The sequence below is a fragment of the Salvelinus namaycush genome, chromosome 30, assembly GCF_016432855.1.
Source record: "Salvelinus namaycush isolate Seneca chromosome 30, SaNama_1.0, whole genome shotgun sequence".
Taxonomy (NCBI): domain Eukaryota; kingdom Metazoa; phylum Chordata; class Actinopteri; order Salmoniformes; family Salmonidae; genus Salvelinus; species Salvelinus namaycush.
In genome coordinates this window covers 14,326,270-14,351,259 of record NC_052336.1, presented here as the reverse complement: position 1 = coordinate 14,351,259, position 24,990 = coordinate 14,326,270, and the positions used below count along the sequence as shown (strand labels likewise).

The window sequence follows — 24,990 nt, the reverse complement described above, 5'->3', positions numbered from 1 at the left end:
TGCAGGCAGGTCACCCGTGATACGAGTCAGTATTCAACATCCATCCATATCTGAGAATGTCGGGAGAGGACTTGGAAACCGGCCACTAGGGGCAAGAGTGAGCGCTGTTACCTTCAAGTAGATTTCGTAAGCATCTGCGACTAGTTTCAAAGGATGCACGTTCGAATCCAGGTATAGAAAGTTGTGTTGATATATATTTTTTAAGCCTATCCCAAACCATAACAGTTACTTTAACCATTTGGAGTTAGTGCCTAACCTTAAGAATTCGGAGTTGATGCCTAAACTTAACCCTAACAAACATTCTGAGTTAATGCCTAAACTTAACCTTAAAGACTTCGAAACTGGACATTTGGAACAACTTCAAAATGTGATGTTAGAGAAACATGGATGAACGTCTAATTCTGACATGAGAATGTGAGAGCTTGTTGATAAGTGCCCAGGCACTTATAACTCCTCGTAGTCAGGAACTGACACTTTTAAATACTCAATGAGTTGCATGATAAATCATATTATTTCAAACTTCTTGACAATGGTCTACACGACCTCAAGGCAAAGAGATACAATGCATATCATTACAACATTGCCACATGCAGCACACATCATTAACCCAACACTCTCAGAAGAGGGCAGTGGTTGGCTCTACACAATATTCTCATTGACACCAAATGGATTCATGGGTCAATATGATAAGACATAAATAGATAACAAAACATATGTATAGCCAAATGAGTCACATTGTCATATAGGCTAGGCTACTACTATTCCATGGCATTCCCTAAAAATCCACATAGTTTTATGCTCAACATCCCACTGGGCACACCATGTCATTTTAACGTGGATAAGTGAGACATATTTGGTTATGACATTGATCAATGTGATTACAGTCCACCCACTCAAAAAGAAAGCAAAACGATTGTTGAATTTCCAATGTGTTATCACTATGCTTTCAACCATCTAAAATCACAACCAAATTCCAATGCAAAAACAATGTCAGATTTTTGGTTTATACAAGAGATTAATGTGTTATCACTGTGCTTCATCTAATAGCAGAACCAAATTACCTTGATGGATTGCAGTTGAGATTACATTAAAATACATAGTGCAAGTGATCAATGACGTTCGAGAAATTGTGAAGATTATTACAGCAATTGTAAGATCTCCACAGACCTGTGATCACCTATGCATGCTATCTTGAACATGCACGCTTTATATGATTACATAAGAAGACATGTATAGTTATAGTCACCTCAAAATGTGGCCATGGATGTGTTACTCATTTTAAGGTTGAATGTTACATTTGTTTGTAAGACAGCCTTAGCATTAGTCTATTTACTGTACTACAAAAGTCATATTGAATTGTGTTAGGTTGAAAATGCAACCAAAAACCAACATTTAATTGAGATGTATCTACTGCTTGCATAGCTCCATCTGAGCCACTGGCTTAATCCCACTCTTTAACTTTTATTTTTGGTTGAGTTGGAGATATGAATCCAATATGTCATTTTTTAAACTTGTAGACAAGTTAATAGGCTATTTGTTGTATTTCAAAAGTGATATTGAATTGTGTTTGGTTGTCAATGCAACCAGATATCAACATTTGAAGGAGATGTATCTTCTGCTTGGATAGTTCCATCTGTGCCACTGACTTACTCTGGCTTTAATTTCAGTTTGTCTACAAATTAAAATATGTTGGATTCACATCTCCATCTCAACCAAAAATCTAAGTTCAAGAATATGCCTAAATCTAATCAAATCTAACTTGAAATGCACTTGAAATAAAGTTTGATTTGATTTAGTCCTGTTCTTTAACGTTTGGTTGAGATGGAGACGTGAATTCAACATATTAATGATTAACTTGAAGATTACGTTTGAAATCCTTCGTTACAATGATGGCAAAATCCTGTGGTTGAAATTCCACCCTTAAAACAACAGTTTACATTGATTACTTTTTTCAAATACAATGTATTTTCCACATAGATTCCACACCACAATACTTGAAAATTTGCGTTAAAAGGTTAATTCAACCAGTTTGTGCCCAGTGGGATATTTGCCACATTTGAGTTATTTAATTATTATCAACCATATAATTAAAACTTGAAAGAATGACTTTGTTGATAGAAAATAGACAAGTTATGAGTAAATGCACACTGTCTACATTCGCGCGTATAAATGCGCACTGTCCACGTTCAGTCAGTTGCTGACCATTGGAGTCATTATTGACCAATCAAACACTTATTGACCAATAAAGCACTTAGATCCAAAGAGTGCACCCCTGGCGGTAGCGGTGGTGATGGGGGACAGTTTCATGGAAGAAAAAGATTAACAGGTCATGTCAGTCGAGTGTACATAATACACGTGTAGTAGGCTACTAAGGGGAGGAGGGGTTACGTCCTGAACTACCGGAGAGACGCTCATGTTCACGCTCACACTCACACTACTCGTCAACTGTCTGTCCTGACAAGACTGAGACATCAGATGTCCGCGGGAAATATGGACCTTGAGAGGAAAAGAAAAATGAAGGAGCAATGTGCCCTGAGGAAGGACATCATCAAAGAGTTCCTGGCAGAATTTCTGGGGATATTCGTATTAATAGTAAGTACATGGACACTTTCCCTCATCACCTGACTGTCATTTAATAGCCTGCTTTAAAGCTGCAACAATATGGTAATAAGGTGTCAAAATTGTTCTCAGGGGACTTGATCTGTCAACAGGGATATCATGTTTTGACATGTTTAGGTGCTGACTAATATATCCTGATAATGTGGATTCTCTTTGATGTGCTCATCCATAATTCTGGTATGAGAAAGTCCTTGGGAGATAATTAAGACATCTAGAGAATGTTGTAATGGCAAGTTTGACAGGTGGGGTATAGGAGGGGGAGAATTAATGGGATGCTTGGTGTTTTCAGCCATAAAGAAAAACATGATCAAATACAATAAACCTTTACTGACATGCACCATTCACCATTCACCATGCACCATGCACCATGCACCATTCCATATGATGTATGATCATCACAGTGATTTGACATTCATGTTTCTTTAGAATGTATCTAATCTGTGAATAAATAGACCCAATTTATGTAGCATACTGCACACCTTTATATTTCCGCAAAGCTTCAATATTTGATTAACAAGGCTACCCTATATGTTGCTTGTAGGCTGAAAATCATCATATGATTGCATCAATATTTAATACATGTTTAAAGCATACCCCCCTATCAATTGCAATCAACTTGTCAATGAATACAGTGATTTGATATAGAATGAGAATAGATCTATATTACACTGAATACAGAGAAACCATTAGCATAAGATAGACCACCTGGTTCAATTCACAGTTCCTTTTTCCCCTTAACAGACATACACACTCTCTCTCTGCATTATTACTGCGGTAAAAACACACACATTTCCCCATCATCACCAAGCTTGGAGGGAAACACTGTTTACTGAGGTGAAATCTACAGGGGTCCTTAATAATCTGACCTGTCCTTTGCCTTCCACCTGTCCCCTCTAGGTTCACCTCCCCGTCCTGTCCTGTCTGTCTGAGTGGCACAGCTCAGTGGCTGGGCTCACTGAGGCTCAGTCTCAGTGGGCTCAGTGAGTCAGTGGTCATCTAGGTCAGCGGCACAGCATCAATGGACTAATCCACTCCTCACAACAGAAACAGCTATTTTTGGACGGCATCCTTCTTTCAACACTTTTGTTTTGATTTACTTGTCCTTCTAATAAAACAATGAAAGGATGAATGATAATTTCCCATGCTTCAAATGGGACGTCTTCTATGGCATTCTTCTTACAGGGTTCAGGAGGAACGCACTGATCTAAAAGGCCATCTAATTAGAAATGAAGGCTGTAGAACAAGAGGACTAGTCTTTTGTGCATAATTGGAAATGAAAAAACAACGACTCTTTCTTCCTCCTGCCAACATGTTTTTGCTTGTGTTTTTTGTCTCTGTCTCCGTCCCAGCTCTTTGGATGTGGCTCGGTGGCCCAGGCGGTGCTGAGTAAGGGAGCTCTGGGAGAACCCCTGACCATCCACATCGGCTTCACTCTGGGGGTGATGATGGCCGTCTACGTGGCTGGGGGAGTTTCAGGTGAATACCATGCCTCCTTTACATAACTTTGCATTCTCAACATCCATTTCTAAAGTCCACTCGGCACATAGCCATAGTGTTCTAACTTCCCAAATAGTTGATTTTGCAGTATGATTGAAAATGCAACACAACATGTGTGTTTAGTGTTGAGACTTTTCAGTTGGTCAGCACCTCATTTTATAAGTCAGGCCTTTTTAATGTCATTATATCCTCTTTTGTTTGCAACATGAAACTACAAAAGGAGAGACTGAGATACTGACAGATGTAGTATAGTGTCATTACTATAAAAAATACAAGACGAACACTGAGAGAAAAAATGATACTTTGCACTCAGTCACCTCTGTCTACAAACAACTTGTCCAATTACAAAAGTGGTGGCACGTATCCTAGCGGTTAGAGAGGCGAGCCAGCATCAGGAGGGTTGGTGGTATCAAATCCTAAATTCCATTGCCTACACTCTTAGAAAAAAAAAGGTTCCAAAAGGTTTCTTCAGCTGTCCCAATAGGCAAACCCATTTTGGTTCCAGGTATAACCCTTTTGGGTTACATGTAGAACTTTCTGTACAAAGAAATAGTTATTCAAAGCGTACTCCTATGGGGACAGCCGAAGAACCCTTTAAGGTTCTAGATAGCACCTTTTCTTCTAAGAGTGTACCGTTGCCCTTGAGCAAGGCACTTAACCCCCCACAACAACAGCTCCCTGGGTGCCCAGTGTGGCAGCCCCCTGCACCTCTCCAAAACCTGCTCATGTGTGTCTCAGAGGGGTTGAAAGCAGAAGTCAAATTTTGTGGAATTGACCAATAAAGGATCTTAATATTAAAAAGGGTTTTGGGTTAAAAAATGTGAGCAGGACTCAAAGGTCATCAATGGTTGTTTGTCTTTGATGAAAAGGCTTTACTTTGCCATGAACTTTGACCATGGATATCTGGCTCTCTTTGCTCTCAGGTACTAAACTCTTAAAGGACAACATGTACTTCCCACATGTCTGGGTAACTGTGTGTTATGGCTCCATGGATGTCCTCACATCCACATGTTCACCTGTCCACATGTTCATCCCTATTGTCAGGTAGATCACAGGAGAGAAAGTAAAGAGTGCAGTCATGGATCACTAACACTCTCATGTGTGCTTCACCCTGACTTGTGTCCTGGGGAAAAGTCCACATACAGTAACAGCAATGGACTGTGGAGATCTAGGTCATCACTAGAGACTCAGCAACATGGCAAAATGATGCAGAGAACATCATCTTAGTATTCCATAGCAGTCTGGACTCAATGTGGGGACCATTTAGTATTACCCTAACTGGGGAAGAGGCACAGAGGAAATGGAAGAAATATGCAATAGCTCGATTACCCATTCCTAATGCCTGGCTGCTTCTTGGTGTCAGAGGATGAAGTGTCCCAGCTAGATTTACAAGGCTGGAGTTGTGTGTCCTCATGTCCAGGGGAACTTTATTGGGTGCATTCCATAGAGATTAAAGCAAGGATCGCCCTCTCCTTCTCGCTTCGGCAGCAATAATGACACAGAGGGATAACATTAGGGGGAATTACTTTTTAAAAGTCACGCTGCCTTAGGTGAACTTGCTGAGCAAGGTGGAGAGCGTTTTTTAATCAGCAATCAAGGGTTTCATTATGTCTCAGCGAGGCTTTACGTAATGGGGGATGATGAGTTGTAATTTGAAATTGCCGTGGTAATTTCCATCACAATTGGGACATAAAAGAGCAACGACGTGATTGGAGCTTTTAATGCCCACCCCCGGGATAATATGAACACTGTAGCATATGAGCTAATATGAGTGTTATATGAGCCATACTCAATGTGCTTTCATCTTAGAAAATCCAGTGTTGGCAGAGTGTGAGCTTAGTCTTTGTACTGTATCTCTAAAGCTCAACTCAGGACCACCCCTCATCCTCAATGCCTGGTTTACAGCTACAGCACATCAGACCAGAGTGTTGGGAAGCCAACATTTATGCCATATTTGGATGAATGTGGATTTATCATTAATTGAGGAGCTTCCTTGAGCGAAAATGAATTCAGGAAGAATGGAGTGTGTAGTAGGCTACAGTATAGGAACCTTTACAGCATGATTGGGCCATTCAACCCTGGGGCCCATGTGTGGATGAGAAGCCTTCACGCTGTTAGGTGACATCTCTGATGATGATCACAGGTATTGGACTAATGAGCTTTACTGGGGCATGGGTCTCCAGCCTTCCCAGCCAGGCTAGCCTCTCCAAGTGGAACACAACACACTTCTGTTTCCCCCCGCTCCTTTTCACTCCTATGATGGAGATGCTAATTTACAGGCAGAGTAAACCAGCACCCTTGTTAGCGGAGGTGTGTCATGGCCGGGTCATTCCAACGACATGCAGTTTGCGCGAGCCTTAAGCAGATTCAGGCAGATTATGTCAGACCCAATTCCGATCGGATGTTTCAGCCGGCTGTTGTGGCCACAGTTAGTGAACAGGGCTGGGGATTAGTGTTTGGGGCGCTCTGAAACCCCCAGCAGTGTTGCCCCGCTGAGGTCACCCAGAGCCTCAGTCCCCGCAATGTGCCCCGCCTAGTGTTGTGCCGTAATTGTGTCTATGACTGAATCCACTAGATAAGGATAGTGGTTACAAATGAATGTATCTCAGACTTCCTACAAAAGCTTGAACCTTTTTTTGAATTCCAGTTTTGACCTTTGTTCCAGGGGCTCATGTGAACCCAGCAGTCTCCCTGGCCATGGTGGTCCTGGGCAAGCTGCCTATAAAGAAGTTCCCTGTCTACGTGGCAGCACAGTTCCTGGGTGCCTTCGCTGGATCTTGTGCTGTCTATGGGTTGTATTATGGTAGATGTTACTGTCATCATGTCCATCACCATCATCATAATCATCATCATTATGATCATACACATTAATGCAGAGATTCTAAATGGAACCCATATTCATAGCATTTAGGCAGTGTGATATTTGAATGGAAAGGTATTGATCATTATTGGAGTGGGAACATTATAGGTTATTACTAACACTAACATTATTGGGAAAACTCAATGGCTAATTTATTATTCTCTTTTCCATAGATGCCTTAATGGAACACACAGGAGGAGTTATGCAAGTTACTGGCGTCAATGCCACAGCTAATATATGGGCATCCTACCCTGCCAAGCACATCTCAGTCCTTGGAGGATTCGTAGACCAGGTGAGAGATGCACCATCAATGGTTATCTAACCATATCCTAATACTCTTTGTTACTGAATGATATGAGCCGCACAGGCACACACCCTGATTTAGGTTTGAAGTCTCTGAGCTAGAACATGTCAGTACATGTGTAATAGTATGTATATAAGTGAATGTGCACGTGAGCATTAATTTATTTAACCAGGCAAGTCAGTTAAGAACACATTTTTATTTACAATGACGGCCTATCCCGGCCAAACTAACCCTAACCTGGACGACACTGTGCACCGCCCTATGGGACTCCCGATCACGGCCGGTTGTGATACAGCCCAGGATTGAACCCGGGTCTGTAGTTACGCCTCTAGCACTGCGACGCAGTGCCTTAGAGCACTGCGCCCCTCGGTCCCCCGAATGCGTTTAGATCAGTCATGTGCATGTAAGTAACTAAGCATACATGGTGAACAGGCTGTAGTATGTGTCAAATCAAATCAAAGGTTAGCTGTCACATGGTTCGTAACCAACAGGTATAGACGAAGAGTGAAATGCTTACTTACGGGCTCTTCCCAATAATGCAGGGAGAGAGAAAATAGAGAAATAATAGAAAAGTAATAACACGTAATAAAAGTAATAATAAATACACGATGAGTAACGATAACTTGGCTATGTACACGGGGTACCAGTACTGAGTCGATGGGTATAAGGTAATTGAGGTAGATATGTACATATAGCTAGGAATAAAGTGACTAAGCAACAAGATATATAATAAACAGTAGCAGCAGCAGGTGTCATGAGTCAAGAAGGTTAGTGCAAAAAAGGTCAATGCAGATCGTCTGGGTAGCTATTTGGTTAACTGTTTAACTAACTATTTAGCAGTCTTGTGGCTTGGGGGTAGAAACTGTTCAGGGTCCTGTTGGTTCCAGACTTGGTGCATCGGTACCGCTTGCCATGCAGTAGTAGAGAGAACAGTCTATGACTTGGGTGTCTGGAATATTTGACATTTTTCAGGGCCTTCTTCTGACACCGCCTGGTATAGAGGTCCTGGATGGCAGGGAGCTCGTCCCTAGTGATGAACTGGGCCGTACGCACTACCCTCTGTACCGCCTTGTGGTTTGATGCCAAGCAGTTGCCATACCAAGCGGTGATGCAGCCAGTCAAGATGCTCTCAGTGGTGCAGCTGTAGAACTTTTGGGGGATCTGAGGGCCCATGCCAAATCTTTTCACCCTCCTGAAGGGGAAGAGGAGTTGTCGTGCCCTCTTCACGACTGTGTTGGTGTGTGTGGACCATGATAGATCCTTAGTGATGTGGACACTAATGAACTTGAAGGTCTCGACCCGCTCCACTACAGCCCCGTCGATGTGAATGGGAGCATGCTCGGCCCTCTGTTTCCTGTAGTCCATGATCTACTCCTTAGTCTTGCTGACGTTGAAGGAGAGTTTGTTGTCCTGGTCCTGCCAGGTCTCTGACCCCCGTGTTGAGGGTCAGCATGGCGGATGTGTTGCTGCCTACCCTCACCACCTGGGGTCAGCCGTCTGAAAGTCCAGGATCCAGTTTCAGAGGGAGGTGTTCAGTCCCAGGGTTCTTAGCTTAGTGATGAGCTTGAGGGCACAATGGTATTGAACAGCATTCTCACATAAATGTTCCTCTTGTCCAGGTGGGAGAGGGCAGTATGGAGTGCAATAGAGATTGCGTCATCTGTGGATCTGTTGGGGCGGTATGCAAATTGGAGTGGGTCCAGGGTGTCAGGGATGATGTTGTTGATGTGAACCATGACCAGCCTTTCAAAGCACTTCATGGCTACAGATGTGATACGGGGTACGGGGTGATAGTCATTTACAGGTTACCTTGGCGTTCTTGGACACAGGGACTATGGTGGGCTGCTTGAAACATGTAGGTATTACAGACTGTGTCAGGGAGAGGTTGAATATGTCAGTGAAGACACTTGCCAGCTGGTCAGCGCATGCTCTGAGTAGGCATCCTGGTAATCCTTGTGAATGTTAACCTGTTTTAAAGTTCTTACTCAAATCGGGCAACGGAGAGCGTGATCACACAGTCGTCCGGAACAGCTGTTGTTCTCATACATATATTGTGAGCAATACTGGCTGAGCAAAAACAACCATATGTGTTGAATACCCAAGAGCTGAGTGTGCACATGCAGGTTTGGTTTCAAATTGAAGGCAGTGAAATTTACAGTAAATTGAGGATTTTTAAAACTTTTGATATAAATAGCTTTACTTCTCAGTTTATTGAGAAGTCTTTGAAAATAAATGCAATTTTTTCAATTATTTAATTGTAATTGTAGTTAACTTCCTAAATTGACTGCCTTCAATTCGAATTCAGCCCAACCCTGGTGTGTGTGTGTGTGTGTGTGTGTGTGTGTGTGTGTGTGTGTGTGGTTATGTGGTTGGGTGTGTGTGTGGGTAGGGGGTCAAAATATAATCAGAAAACAATCATTAACTGGCTAATAGAAGCAAACATTCAAGCAGTCGTTTTCCCCTCTATGAACAGTAATTAATGCAATTGTTGAGTTGTTGAGTATTTTTATCCCAAGATAAGGTTTGCTCCTAATATATAACCATATAGAGACTGTTCAAAAGACTTTAAAGCTGCCTCATCTATCCTTCATCCAGGGGAAAGGGGAAGCCCCATTATAGGCTTAGGCAAAAGAATAGACGGCCACAGGACATCACAGCAAATTAGTCCTGCTGGCCACAGACAGTCATTATAAAACCCAGACCATAACAACAAGCCATTCTCCCTCTGTCACTGTCTGGTATCAAACTCCTATTATCATCTACCATTACATAAAAAGCTACAAGGAATACCACTGTTATGCTATTGTCACGTTCCTGACCTATTTCTGTTAGTTTGTTGTATGTGTTAGTTGGTCAGGACGTGAGTTTGGGTGGGCATTCTATGTTTTCTGTTTCTATGTTGGTTTAAGGGTTGCCTGGTATGGCTCTTAATTAGAGGCAGGTGTTTGGCGTTCCTCTAATTGAGAGTCATATTTAGGTAGGTTGTTTCACAGTGTTCGTTGTGGGTGGTTGTCTCCTGTGTCAGTGTTTGTCGCACCATACGGGACTGTTCGGTTTGTTTTGTACATCGTCATTTTGTGTAGTCTATTTTTCCCTGTTCGTGCGTTCTTCGTGTTTAATGTAAGTTCGTCGTCCAGGTCTGTCTACTCCGTTTGTTGTTTTGTTAGTTATAGTGAAGTTCGTGTTTTTCGTCTGGTCTTTAAATAAATTATGTGTTCACAACCCGCTGCGCCTTGGTTCCATCACTACTCCTCCTTTTCGGATGAAAAGGAGGAGAACAACCGTTACAGAACCACCCACCAATCCAGAATCAAGCAGCGGTGTAATCAGAGGAAGGGACAGCGCAAGAAGGAGGAATGGACTTGGGAGGATGTATTAGACGGTAAAGGTTGCTACACATGGGAGGAGATCCTGGCTGGAAGGGATCGCCTCCCATGGGAACAGCTGGAGGCACTGAGGAGAGCAGAGGCAATCGGAGAAGGGAACCGGCGTTATGAGGGGACGCGTCTTGCACGGAAGCCCGAAAAGCCCGTGAGTACTACCCAAAAATTTCTTGGGGGGGGGCTAAGAGGTAGTGGGCCAAGGGCAGGTAGGAGACCTGCGCCCACTTCCCAGGCTAACCGTGGAGAGCGGGAGTACGGGCAGACACCGTGTTACGCAGTAGAGCGCACGGTGTCTCCTGTACGTGTGCATAGCCCAGTGCGGGTTATTCCACCTCCCCGCACTGGTAGGGCTAGATGGAGCATTGAGCCAAGCGCCATGAAGCCGGCTCTACATATCTGGCCACCAGTACGTCTCCTTGGGCCGGCTTACATGGCACCAGCCTTACGCATGGTGTCCCCGGTTCGCCTACATAGCCCGGTGCGGGTTATTCCACCTCCCCGCACTGGTCGGGCGACGGGGAGCATTCAGCCAGGTAAGGTTGGGCAGGCTCAGTGCTCAAGGGAGCCAATACGCCTGCACGGTCCGGTATTTCCGGCGCTACCTCCCCGCCCCAGCCCAGTACCACCAGTGCCTACACCACGCACCAGGCTTCCAGTGCGTTTCCAGAGCCCTGTTCCTCCTCCACGCACTCTCTCTATGGTGCGTGTCTCCAGCCCGGTGCCTCCAGTTCCGGCACCACGCACTAAGCCACCTGTGCGTCTCCAGAGCCCTGTACACACTGTTCCTTCTCCCCGTACTCGTCCTGAGGTGCGTGCACTCAGCCCGGTGCCACCAGTGCCGGTACCACGCACCAGGCATATAGTACGTTTTGAGAGTCCAGTGTGCCCTGTCCCTGCTCCCCGCACTAGGCTTGAAGTGCGTGTCTCCAGTCCGGTGCCTCCAGTTCCGGCACCACGCACCAGGCCTACAGTGCGTCTCAGCCGGCCAGAGTCTGCCGTCTGCCCAACGGCGCCTGAACTGTCCGTCTGCCAAGCGCCGCATGAACTGCCCGTCTGCCATGAGCCTACAGAGCCTTCCGCCAGACAGGATCAGTCTGAGCCATCCGTCTCCGCAGCGCCATCTGAGCCATCCGTCTCCTCAGCGCCATCTGAGCCATCCGTCTCCCCAGCGCCATCTGAGCCATCCGTCTCCCCAGCGCCGTCTGAGCCATCCGTCTGTCCCGAGCCATTAGAGCCGCCCGTCTGTCCCGAGCCGTCAGAGCCGTTAGTCAGTCAGGAGCCGCTAGAGCCATTCGTCAGTCAGGATCTGCCAGAGCCGCCAACCAGACAGGATCTGCCAGAGCCGCCAACCAGACAGGATCTGCCAGGGCCGCCAACCAGACAGGATCTGCCAGAGCCGCCAACCAGACAGGATCTGCCAGAGCCGCCAACCAGACAGGATCTGCCAGAGCCGTCAGTGAGCCATGAGCGTCCAGAGCCGTCAGTGAGCCATGAGCGTCCAGAGCCGTCAGTCAGCCATGAGCGTCCAGAGCCGTCAGCCAGCCATGAGCGTCCAGAGCCGTCAGCCAGCCATGAGCGTCCAGAGCCGTCAGCCAGCCATGAGCGTCCAGAGCCGTCAGCCAGCCATGAGCGTCCAGAGCCGTCAGCCAGTCATGAGCTGTTCCTCAGCCCAGAGCGGCTATTTGTCCAGAACTGCCCCTCAGTCCAGAGCTGTCTCTCTGTCCGGAGCTGCCTTTCAGTCCGGAGTTGCCCCTCTATCCTGAGCTACCTCTCTATCCTGAGCTACCTCTCTATCCTGAGCTATCCCTCTATCCCGGTGCTGCCCCTTGTCTCGATGTTAAGTGGGTGTAATATGAGGGTGGTCATTTGTAGGGGGAGATGTAAGCTGGGATTGACTATGGTGGGGTGGGGACCTCGCCCTGAGCCTGAGCCACCACCGTGGTCAGATGCCCACCCAGACCCTCCCCTAGACTTTGTGCTGGTGCGCCCGGAGTTCGCACCTTAAGGGGGGGGTTATGTCACGTTCCTGACCTATTTCTGTTAGTTTGTTGTATGTGTTAGTTGGTCAGGACGTGAGTTTGGGTGGGCATTCTATGTTTTCTGTTTCTATGTTGGTTTAAGGGTTGCCTGGTATGGCTCTTAATTAGAGGCAGGTGTTTGGCGTTCCTCTAATTGAGAGTCATATTTAGGTAGGTTGTTTCACAGTGTTCGTTGTGGGTGGTTGTCTCCTGTGTCAGTGTTTGTCGCACCATACGGGACTGTTCGGTTTGTTTTGTACATCGTCATTTTGTGTAGTCTATTTTTCCCTGTTCGTGCGTTCTTCGTGTTTAATGTAAGTTCGTCGTCCAGGTCTGTCTACTCCGTTTGTTGTTTTGTTAGTTATAGTGAAGTTCGTGTTTTTCGTCTGGTCTTTAAATAAATTATGTGTTCACAACCCGCTGCGCCTTGGTTCCATCACTACTCCTCCTTTTCGGATGAAAAACCGTTACAGCTATTATGAGAGGCTGTAACGGGCTTCCTCCTTCTCCTCATCCGAAGAGGAGTAGCAAGGATTGGACCAAAGTGCAGCGGGGTGTGAATTCATAATGATTTATTTAACAAGACAAAGACGAAACGAAATACACTTTAACAAACTACAAAACAACAAACGACGTAGACGCACCTGAACATAGGAACTTACATGACACGAAGAACGCATGAAACAGGAACAGACTACATAAACCGAATTTACAAACAAACCGAGACAGTCCCGTGTGGCGCGACAAACACAGACACAGGAGACAATCACCCACAAACAAACAGTGAGAACCACCTACCTTAATATGACTCTCAATCAGAGAAAACGTCAAACACCTGCCTCTAATTGAGAGCCATACCAGGCAACCCAAAACCAACATAGAAACAGAAAACATAGACTGCCCACCCAAAACTCACGCCCTGACCAATAAACACATACCAAACAACAGAAAACAGGTCAGGAACGTGACAGAACCCCCCCCTCAAGGTGCGAACTCCGGGCGCACCCCTACAACTCAAGGGGAGGGTCTGGGTGGGCATCTGTCCGCGGTGGCGGCTCCGGCGGTGGACGAGGACACCACTCCACCACTGTCTTTGTCCCCCTCCTTAGCGTCCTTTGAGTGGCGACCCTCGCCCCCGACCATGGTCCAGGAACCTTCACTAAGGCCCCTCCTACATAGAGGAGACAGCTCAGGACAGAGAGGTAGCTCAGGACAGAGAGGTAGCTCAGGACAGAGAGGTAGCTTAGGACAGAGGGACAACTCTGTACTAATGGCAGCTCCGGACTGAGTGGCAGCTCCGGACTGAGTGGCAGCTCCGGACTGGGTGGCAGCTCCGGACTGGGTGGCAGCTCCGGACTGGGTGGCAGCTCCGGACTGGGTGGCAGCTCCGGACTGAGTGGCAGCTCCGGACTGAGTGGCAGCTCCGGACTGGAGGGCAGCTCCGGACTGGAGGGCAGCTCATGACTGGAGGGCAGCTCATGACTGGAGGGCAGCTCATGACTGGCTGGCGGCTCTGGCAGCTCCTGACTGGCTGGCGGCTCTGGCAGCTCCTGACTGGCTGGCGGCTCTGGCAGCTCCTGACTGGCTGGCGGCTCTGGCAGCTCCTGACTGGCTGGCGGCTCTGGCAGCTCCTGACTGGCTGGCGGCTCTGGCGGCTCCTGACTGGCTGGCGGCTCTGGCGGCTCCTGACTGACGGACGGCTCTGGCGGCTCCTGACTGACGGACGGCTCTAGCGGCTCCTGACTGACGGACGGCTCTAATGGCTCGGGACAGACGGGCGGCTCTAATGGCTCGGGACAGACGGGCGGCTCTAATGGCTCGGGACAGACGGGCGGCTCAGAAGGCGCTGGGCAGACGGATGGCTCAGAAGGCGCTGGGCAGACGGATGGCTCAGACGGATGGCTCAGACGGCGCTGGGCAGACAGATGGCTCAGACGGCGCTGGGCAGACAGATGGCTCAGACGGAGCTGGGCAGACAGGCAGTGCAGAAGGCGTTGGGCAGACGGCCGACTCTGACCCGCTGAGGCGCACAGTAGGCCTGGTGCGTGGTGCCGGAACTGGTGGTACCGGACTGGAGACACGCACCTCAAGGCTAGTGCGGGGAGCAGGAACAGGGCACACTGGACTCTCGATACGCACTATAGGCCTGGTGCGTGGTACCGGAACTGGAGGTACCGGGCTGACGGCACGCACCTCAGGGCGAGTGCGTGGAGGAGGAACAGTGCGTACAGGGCTCTGAGGACGCACATGAGGCTTGGTGCGTGGTGCAGGCACTGGTGGTACTGAGCTGGGGCGGGAAGGTGGCGCCGGATATACCGGACCGTGTAGGCGTACTGGCTCCCTTGAGCACTGAACCTGCCCAACCTTACCTGGTTGTATGCTCCCCGTCGCCTGACCAGTGCGGGGAGGTGGAATAACCCGCACCGGGCTATGTAGGCGAACCGGGGACACCATGCGTAAGGCTGGTGCCATGTAAGCCGGCCCAAGGAGACGTACTGGTGGCCAGATATGTAGAGCCGGCTTCATGGCACTTGGCTCAATGCTCAATCTAGCCCTACCAGTGCGGGGAGGTGGAATAACCCGCACCGGGCTATGCACACGTACAGGAGACACCGTGCGCTCTACTGCGTAACACGGTGTCTGCCCGTACTCCCGCTCTCCACGGTTAGCCTGGGAAGTGGGCGCAGGTCTCCTACCTGCCCTAGACCCACTACCTCTTAGCCCCCCCCCAAGAAATTTTTGGGTTGTACTTGCGGGCTTTTCGGGCTTCCGTGCTAGACGCGTCCCCTCATAACGCCGGTTCCTCTCTCTGGTTTCCTCCGCTCTCTGAGCTGCCTCCAGCTGTTCCCATGGGCGGCGATTAACTCCAACTTTAGCCCATGGTCCTTTTCCTTCCATGATTTCCTCCCAAGACCAGAAATCCTGCTTCATGCGCTGTCCGTTAACCCGCTGCTTGATCCGGGTTTGGTGGGTGGTTCTGTAACGGGCTTCCTCCTTCTCCTCATCCGAAGAGGAGTAGCAAGGATTGGACCAAAGTGAAGCGGGGTGTGAATTCATAATGATTTATTTAACAAGACAAAGACGAAACGAAATACACTTTAACAAACTACAAAACAACAAACGACGTAGACGCACCTGAACATAGGAACTTACATGACACGAAGAACGCATGAAACAGGAACAGACTACATAAACCGAATTTACAAACAAACCGAGACAGTCCCGTGTGGCGCGACAAACACAGACACAGGAGACAATCACCCACAAACAAACAGTGAGAACCACCTACCTTAATATGACTCTCAATCAGAGGAAACGTCAAACACCTGCCTCTAATTGAGAGCCATACCAGGCAACCCAAAACCAACATAGAAACAGAAAACATAGACTGCCCACCCAAAACTCACGCCCTGACCAATAAACACATACCAAACAACAGAAAACAGGTCAGGAACGTGACAGAGGCTGTCTTTTCTATATTGATGGAAGCATCACAGTGACAGCATGAGCAGTAGCTACAGATTGTTTGTTCATTTTGTAGCAGTGATGAATATACTGAATACAGATGTAGGATCTTAATTTGATCACTCTTTTGTTGCTGAAAATTTTTTTGCACAGCAGGAAATGCAAATTTGCAGTGTATTCAATGTTTAAAAAGGCTGTTAGCACTTGTAAACAATGCCAGCCACTGCCAGGGAATCTAAACCAAAGCATGGACTGCTGTCATACCTTGTCCATAGACTACTTACAGGTTGAGTAAACCAATATGTAATTTTGTAATTTGGGCGAACTATCCCTTTAATTATAATCTACATAATAACTCATATTTCCTGATGCTGCAGGATTATTTTCCTGCTGTAGCGAACTTGTTCAAATTAAGATCCTACATCTGTATGTATGTCAATTATCTGTTTTGATCATTGCTATTTCAAACTCATGGCTGATGCCTTGTCTCCAGGTAATAGGAACAGCTGCCTTGATCCTGTGCATTCTGGCCATTATTGATGGGAAGAACATTGGAGCTCCTAAAGGGATGGAGCCACTGTGCATTGGCCTGATCATCATGGCCATCGGAGTATCCATGGGACTCAACTGTGGCTATCCCATCAACCCTGCCAGAGACCTGGGCCCAAGGCTCTTCACTGCTGTGGCCGGATGGGGCATGGAGGTGTTCCGGTAATTTTCAACAATGCTTATACTAGAGAGAAGACAAGTCCCACAAATGAGAGCTGGATGGCCTCCATAAGTACAGTAGCATTTCACAAACATTATTAGATGCCTTTTGCCCTGAAACCCTTTGAAATTGAAAATGAGCTTTCTTCTCCTAAAAAATCAAACAGCCTGTGCTCACTTTACAGTAGAACATTGAAAGATTCATGAAGACGCAGAAACAGAGTATGTGTGCATGTGACAGGAAAGCCCCTCTCTGATCTGAGCGTGCCAAGCGGAGCTGCAGGCACATTATGCTGCTTTTCAGTCCTCCTCCCCAGCAGTGGCTGGGAGTTAGGCACGCAGTGTGAGAAACATGGGAGTGAATACCAGCGGCCTGGCCTCCTTCAGGAAGAGCAGGAGTATGCGGCTCTATCGCTATCTCTGCTCTTCTGACAATCTCAATCAATATGTCCAGCAACCTCTTGTATCTCCTGCATTTTCAAAAAGGCTTGGAGACGTGAGCAGGCAGAGTAAGATTATTTTCCCGCACATAAATATTCCATGCTTCATATAACAGAAAATGTCAACATTGTGTGTCCTACTGTCAGAGGCAGACTCCCTCTCTCTGCCATCACTCCTCAAAGCTGTCCCTGATCTTTGGGTATTTATTATTATTATTTATTTACACTAGATAAGCAAAGCGGTCATCGGCTGCAATGTCTGTACTTTGCCATGCAAACTTCCATAGTCCCCAGAGGAAGCTGGGTGAAGCAATTCACAAGCAGTTATTTAACAATGAGAGCTGGGCTAAAGAAGAGTTACATAAGATAAATGTGAAGGATATGAGGGACCTCTCTGCCAGTGCACTATAGACTTCTCTTCAGTAGAGGGCGCTGTCTGATCTAATGGCCAAAGTCAACAGTTTCCCAACCTGCACTTTGGGGAGCCCCGCCATTGCACATATTTGTTCTATTCCAGCACTAGCACAGTACACCTGATTCATCGGAAAGGGCTGGCCGGTTAAATCACAAGCTGAGTCAGAGGTGCTGGAGCTAGAATAGAACAATTGTGTGCAATGGCTGGGGGTCCCCTACTGGGGTGGGAAACGTTAACGTACAGTATTTGACCCTCTACTTTATACCGTGTTCACACTACATCTTACCAGATGTTTTGCATACAGATGTAGGATCTTAATTTGATCACCCTGTTATAGGATAACTCTCCTTCAATGCAGGACATTTAAAACTTGTAGTGTATTTGAAGTTTAAAAAGGTTTCTAAAGTTTGTAATTTCCACTTTGAGATTAAAGACTTGATTTTCCCTTACGAAACATGTATCAACCCCTACAAAAATGTCCATGAATTATAATTTCCTGTTGCTGCAGGATTCCTTTCCTGCTGTAGCAAGCTGACTCAAATTAAGATCCTATGTCTATATGAGATTATCCATATACGTATACATTTAAGATTAGTTCTCGCTAATGCGCACATAAACCTGCGGCCCCGAGATTTACATCATACTGTCAAATTTGACGTAATCTGCCCATTTGAAATATAGGTTTAAGTACATCCCTTAAATCTCAGACGTTTTAGCAGCACACACAGCTGTAATCACGATGTTAAGATAGAGATGTATAAGGGTGATAGTAGGATATAAAGCGTACATTCCATCCACCATACATTACATCCACTGAATCTCTGTAGGGAAACTGAAAGCAATAGGACCAGGTACAGTGGCACATTTCTTTGACGTCAGTAGGTACAGTAGGAAGAGCTGGGAGGGTGCCATGTCTACGAGACGTCATCGTGTGACCCAGTGTGTCTGTCCGTCATCAGGCCTGATTATGGGATATGGTTAGTCACCCTAGCTCTGTCCATAGATTACACACCCTAATCCACCAGCCCTGTAGTCTGCATCCACCCCCTGGTAGTTTAGCAGCTAAACAGAGCCTGTCTGTCTGTTTGTTTTCTGTCTGTTTTCCTACCTGTGCCTTGTCACGTCAGTGCTGGTAATTCAGTCCCTTTCGCCCACAGGATCCAACCAGTCAGTACTAGCAGAGGGAGGCTAATCTCTATCAAGGAGTTGCCCTGAGATGATCAAGCACTCAATTCAGGACAGAATCAGGACATGTACTACGTAGGCTACAGTAGCAAAGAGCTGTTTAGGTGGGAGTTTGAGGGGTGATCTGGGGGTCATTGGAAATTGTTAGGCTTTTACTATTACCCGCTATTAAGATAACTGGCAAATCTGTAAAGCACAATTAGAATTAGGCATTAATAGAAACAGATTGGTGGGGAGTGGGAACAGATCAACTTTATGTATAGTTGGATCAATAGACTAGCAGGCAGATCGAAACCTCTTATGGATCTGCCCCTTTTTTTACATTTTAGCCTAAAATGACATACCCAAATCTACCTGTAGCTCAGGCCCTGAAGCAATGATATTTATATTCTTCGTACCATTTGAAAGGAAACACTTTGAAGTTTGTGGAAAAGTGAAAGGAATATAGGAGATTATAACAAAATAGATCTTGTAAAAGATAATAAAAAAGAAAAGCCAACCGTTCTTTTGTAAAAAAAATTTACCATCATCTTTGAAATGCAAGAGAAAGGCCATAATGTATTGTTCCAGCCCAGGTGCAATTTAGATTTTGGCCACTAGATGGCAGCAGTGTATGTGCACAGTTTAGACTGATCTGATGAACCATTGTATTTCTGTTAACAATGTTGTATCAAGACTGCCCAAATGTGCCTAATTTGTATATTAATAACTTTTCATGTTCAAAATTGTACACACTCCTCAAACAATAGCATGGTATTCTTTCACTGTATTAGCTACTGTAAATTCGACAGTGCAGTTAGATTAACAATAATTTAAGCTTTCTGCCAATATCAGATATGTCTATGTCCTGGGAAATTTTCCTGTTACTTACAACCTCATGCTAATCGCATTAGCCTACATTAGCTCAACCGTCCCGTGGAAGGGACACTGATCCCGAAGATGTGAGAGAGAATAGAGGAGTAGTGAGAGGTGGAGATTAGAGAGAGCCTATCCAGGGAGTCTTACTGTGTAAATAAACAAAAGGTAGTAGTGGAATCTGCTCCCAATGTACCAGTGGAGGCTGCTGAGGGGTAGGATGGCTCATAATAATGGCTGGAACGGCGCAAATGGAATGGTCCATGTTTGATGTATTTGATACCATTCCACTGATTCCACTCCAGCCATTACCACAAGCCCATTCTCCCCAATTAAGGTGCCACCAACCTCCTGTGTAATGTACAGTAGTGTACCCCAGACCATGGTACGTTCCTGCAGTGTCTCCATGCAGTGTCTTTTTCAGTGTATTTTTAAATCATCACTGTATCACATGAAAATAACGGCAAATATATTTTTTTATCATTTATTACCCTGAGCCTCCTTTTGCTATCGATTATGATGTCTGATTGTGTGGGCATGTTGATACAAATTTAAATATATTTTCATACACATCCCTGATTGGTGGATAGGATCATCCCTGCTTACCCCTTCAAATTAGGAGGATACATATGCAAATACAAGACAACTGGTCATTGGTCCGAATAATTAGATCAGATTATGATTTAATGCTGTCGGCCAAAAACTCCATCCCACCTGAACAGGCTGAAACTCCAAGCATTTTTTTCAATAAGCTCTTACTCTTAAAGGGCATTATAATAATTTTCACAATTTCAGAGTGTTATTTCAACCTCATAGTGTGGAGATATCATAAAATAAACAGGTAAATCATGTTTTTGACTGCACTGTCCCTTTAACGCGGGTGACCACTATTTACCCTGTAGATAGTGTACACCCCCTTTTGCTCTCAGAATAGCCTCAATTCGTCGGGGCATGGACTCTACAAGGTGTCGAAAGCGTTCCACAGGGATGCTTTCCCATGTTGACGACAATGCATCCCACAGTTGTGTCAACTTGGTTGGATGTCCTTTCGGTGGTGGACCATTCTTGATTCACACGGGAAACTTTTGAGCATGAAAAACCCAGCCACGTTGCAGTTCTTGACACACTCAAACTGGTGCGCCTGGCACCTACTACCATACCCCGTTCAAAGACACTTAAATATTTTGTCTTGCCCATTCACCCTCTGTATGGCACACATACACAAACCATGTTCTCTCAAGGCTTAAAAATCCTTCTTTAACCTGTCTCTTCCCCTTCATCTATACTGATTGAAGTGGATTTAACAAGTGACATTAGAAGGGATCATAGCTTTCACCTGGATTCACCTGGTCAGTCTATGTCATGGAAAGAGCAGGTGTTCCTAATGTTTTATACACTCAGTGTATTTGGTATTAAATGTTTTATTTTAACTTACTCACTACAAAGTCAAATGTAAACTCCTAAACCCCTGTATGTATATCTCCTCTGGTCTGTGCAGTGCTGGAGGCTGCTGGTGGTGGATCCCAGTAGCGGGGCCCATGGTGGGAGGAGTGGTGGGGGCCGCCGTTTACTTCCTGTTCATCGAGCTGCACCATTCCGAGCCTGAGAAACAGGGGGAGAACAACGTCAAGGACAAATATGAGATGGTCACCCTGAGTTAGACAGAAAGGCCATGAGCCTCAATGGTACTGAGGCTTGGCAGCTTCCTACCCCTTTAACCCTCAACAGGCTAAACATTCACCTCAATGAGGCCACACTTGACACAACCTTCTCCGCTTGCACTAGAGTCATTTCCTCTGTCTAAGGGACCTGAGGTCAGGTCAGTCTCTGCACTCTCATGGACAGGTCCGCTGAAAGAATGCCAGTTGAGCCAACACATAAAAAACACAAACACGTATGTAATGTTAAATTCACAATCACAAGCTGAGATCTCAGGCATGTTTACTAGCCCATGACATCATCAACATCAGGTGTTCAGACTCAGAGTTCTACTCTGAGGATAGTTCCTGAGTACAGTGATTTTTAAGAATTTATATTGCATTTCTTGTATAGGGCTACTTTTCACTGCAGGAGGAATTTTCCAAGTTTGAAACCGTCTCAATATTTTCTCTTTCAGGCAGAGGCAATGGTAAATGTTATTAACAACATCAATGGTAAATGTTATTAACAACATCAATGGTAAATGTTATTAACAACATCAATGGTAAATGTTATTAACAACATCAATGGTAAATGTTATTAACAACATCAATGGTAAATGTTATTAACAACATCAATGGTAAATGTTATTAACAACATCAATGGTAAATGTTATTAACAACATAGAAAATAGCCAGTAACAGTTTCTGTGATGGAAGGAAGTGTGTATATTTTTTGTCATTGAGCTAGTTTAATGGTATGCTCTTTGGAGTGTCTTCCGTCTTCTGCTTCACTTCATCCATCTATTTGTTACAGTTGTGTGAATCCCTCTGCCTGCTGCGACACACAGCCTCATCACTGCATGTGTGCTATAGCTAACACACATCTATGTATTTGTGCTTTGAAATGCTCATAGTCTTGTTTCCTAGCTATTCTTTTTAGAGTGCAGAAGAAACAGCCTTAATGTGTGTGAAATGAGCCTCACACCGTTCAGTTTGTACTTGCTCTCTCTCGTGGAGCACAGAACTGTGTATCGTGACACGGCATCACTTCTAAATGATTTTTATCTGACTTTTATTTCCTCTTATATAACGTTCCTGCTGTCATGTGATAGAAGCATGAGTAGGGAAGCCTAGTATCTACAGTACCTAGCATGAGTAGGGAAGCCTAGTATCTACAGTACCTAGCATGAGTAGGGAAGCCTAGTATCTACAGTACCTAGCATGAGTAGGGAAGCCTAGTATCTACAGTACCTAGCATGAGTAGGGAAGCCTAGTATCTACAGTACCTAGCATGAGTAGGGAAGCCTAGTATCTACAGTACCTAGCATGAGTAGGGAAGCCTAGTATCTACAGTACCTAGCATGGACATGTTTTAATAAACAATATACTGTATGAAGAGTCCAATGAGAGATAGTTTACCCCCCTGGCCAATGGCCATATGGGAATGTATAAAAATGGTTTGTTAATCGTAATCATTACATTATTCCTCCAATGATGTGACTAGGATTTAACCACTCAGGAACTCCTACACTATGACCTATAGTGAACTGGACAATAACAGAATAACATCAGTACAACTTCCAAGAATAGAGCCCTTCAACTCATACAAAAACACTCAAATGAACCAAGTCCTTCCATCCTAGTGATGTTATTTAGCCATGGGTGGGCAGAGGAACACTAGTTCCCTATTCCCAGAAGAGCCCTCGCCAATGGAATACATAGCATTTTATAACCTGTATGTGGCTTACTACTGAACCAGATATAATTCATCGGGAATAATAAAGCTCTTTAGAAATGATTTTCTCTATTATTTTACACCTTTGTTACTTAGTGGTTTAGTTGCTGTAGTTTCTTATTGTAGTTCGTTTTTTGTTTAAAAAAATGCTACATGTACTTTGGATGACTACATGATGCTAGCTTGATTCTCCTGAGATTCAACCTTTTGAGGAGTACAATGTTTTATGGCTGTTGTTTTTTGTTGCTTCACTTGGCTTAAGAAAAGATAAAAGGCACTTTTACTCACACACCTTTTCTCAGATGCTATTTGATAAAAGTTACTTGTTTGTGAAGTTCATTTTGTAATTTATACAACTGTAATTTAGATTTGACAAAAATACATATTTTATGTGTATTTCTTTCATTGTCTGTCTTGATCAATCAATCCCCATTAATTGTCTACTGATTAAGGGAAGTAACACACATTCAATGAGAAACTGTCACTAACCACTGTGTTCCACTAGCACTGGAATAAGTGCATTGGTAGTAACTGGAAGGTATTCAATATTACCCGTATGCAATCCTAAAAATAACAGGCCAGAAAACCGGTCACGATCACTAAGTACAACCACTTAGTCACCCAGCGCAGTGTGGAGTGAATAAAACATTTGAAAAAGGCAGCAATCAGAAATGCTTATATAATGTCATGGAGAATAGATGAGGCATTATTTCTCTATCTCTCTCTCTCTTTAGGCCCGGTTTGTTGCCTCCCCTCTGCAGAGTTCATCTCACTGTATGTGTAATAACAGACAGAGCACTAGGACCCTCACAGTGGCTCATGCCAGCTCACATACTGTACTCACAGAGAAAATAACAATTTAAATTCAGTTTCAACTGGCAGCATCAGTCCCTACCTATACATCTCCCTTTAAATCACAAATACAGGTGATGATTAAATTCCAGCCTGTGTCTATCCAGCTTACTTGCAGGTAACTGCAAAAATAAAATAAACATCAGCATAAAGTGGCCACTCTATGGAAAGGGGAGACTCAAGTGTCAGGGGACTCTTCTGAAGTCGGTACCATCGATGTGTCAACTTCTGTTTGTAGTGTCCAAACCATTTGGGCTACAAACTAACGTGACCCCACTGTGGAAAGGGGAGATTGTCACAAACACGAAGTTGGCACATCGACTTCAGACGAGTGCCAGTTTTGCTCTATGACCCCCACCAGTGCCACAGGACTGGTCTGAAGGTAACTGGTACCCGTTAAACAAATTAATGGAAGTATGAGGGTAGTTTTGTGCCTATCCACAAAAAGGGGTTAAATATGTGTTTATGAATATGCTATTGAATGTGTTTCTCTGGGCTATAGTAGTAAAAGCCAAATTCAATATTTAATCAAATACTTGTAAAATAATATATATATACAGTATATACCTAAAGGGGTCCTAAAATTCAAAATCAAATAATTAAATGATTCATAGTATGACCATCTTAGAACAATTCCATATGTCAGCACAGCAATATACTTTGTATCCCTCATTTACTCAGGTGTTTCCTTTATTTTGGCAGTTACCGGTACAATATACTTTATATCCCACGGTTCAGTGTACTCTTGGTCACAGAGCTGACAACACAGGTAACAAAGACCTGCGCATCCTTGACCAGACAGGTGACTGACTGTATGTAGTCACGGTCAGTGAGGGGGACAGGGGTCCACTTCCCCTCTTTACAGGTGGTAAAACTGTAGGTTGACATGGGTCAGGTGACAGCAAACAAAAAACAAGCACTGCCTGTGTTTGAAAAAGCAAAGGTTAATTATCTCTCTTACCATAGGTTTACCTGCAGCTGACATCACAGATGACACAGGACGTTTCTTTAACT

General features: G+C 45.2%; 1 protein-coding gene and 1 pseudogene across 1 annotated transcript; both read left to right on the top strand.

The window, feature by feature from the left end:
* Positions 1–2,378: 2,378 nt before the first annotated feature.
* LOC120025348 (aquaporin-9-like) lies at positions 2,379–22,047 on the top strand. The gene is made up of 6 exons (XM_038969886.1): positions 2,379–2,592; positions 3,969–4,095; positions 6,782–6,919; positions 7,150–7,268; positions 16,640–16,857; positions 21,248–22,047. The coding sequence occupies exons 1-6, from the start codon at positions 2,476–2,478 to the stop codon at positions 21,408–21,410; spliced, it is 882 nt and encodes a 293-aa protein (XP_038825814.1). The 5' UTR covers positions 2,379–2,475; the 3' UTR covers positions 21,411–22,047.
* Positions 21,422–24,990, top strand: part of LOC120024811 — a 23,072-nt pseudogene continuing 19,503 nt past the window's right edge.

What these genes read in the sequence shown, in the direction of transcription:
- LOC120025348 (XM_038969886.1), top strand. Translation starts at nt 2,476, where the DNA reads ATGTCCGCGGGAAATATGGACCTTGAGAGGAAAAGAAAAATGAAGGAG. An exon ending in TGTCTATGGGTTGTATTATG is followed by an intron (nt 6,920 to 7,149) that starts GTAGATGTTACT and finishes TCTTTTCCATAG; the next exon opens with ATGCCTTAATGGAACACACA. An exon ending in TTGGAGGATTCGTAGACCAG is followed by an intron (nt 7,269 to 16,639) that starts GTGAGAGATGCA and finishes CCTTGTCTCCAG; the next exon opens with GTAATAGGAACAGCTGCCTT.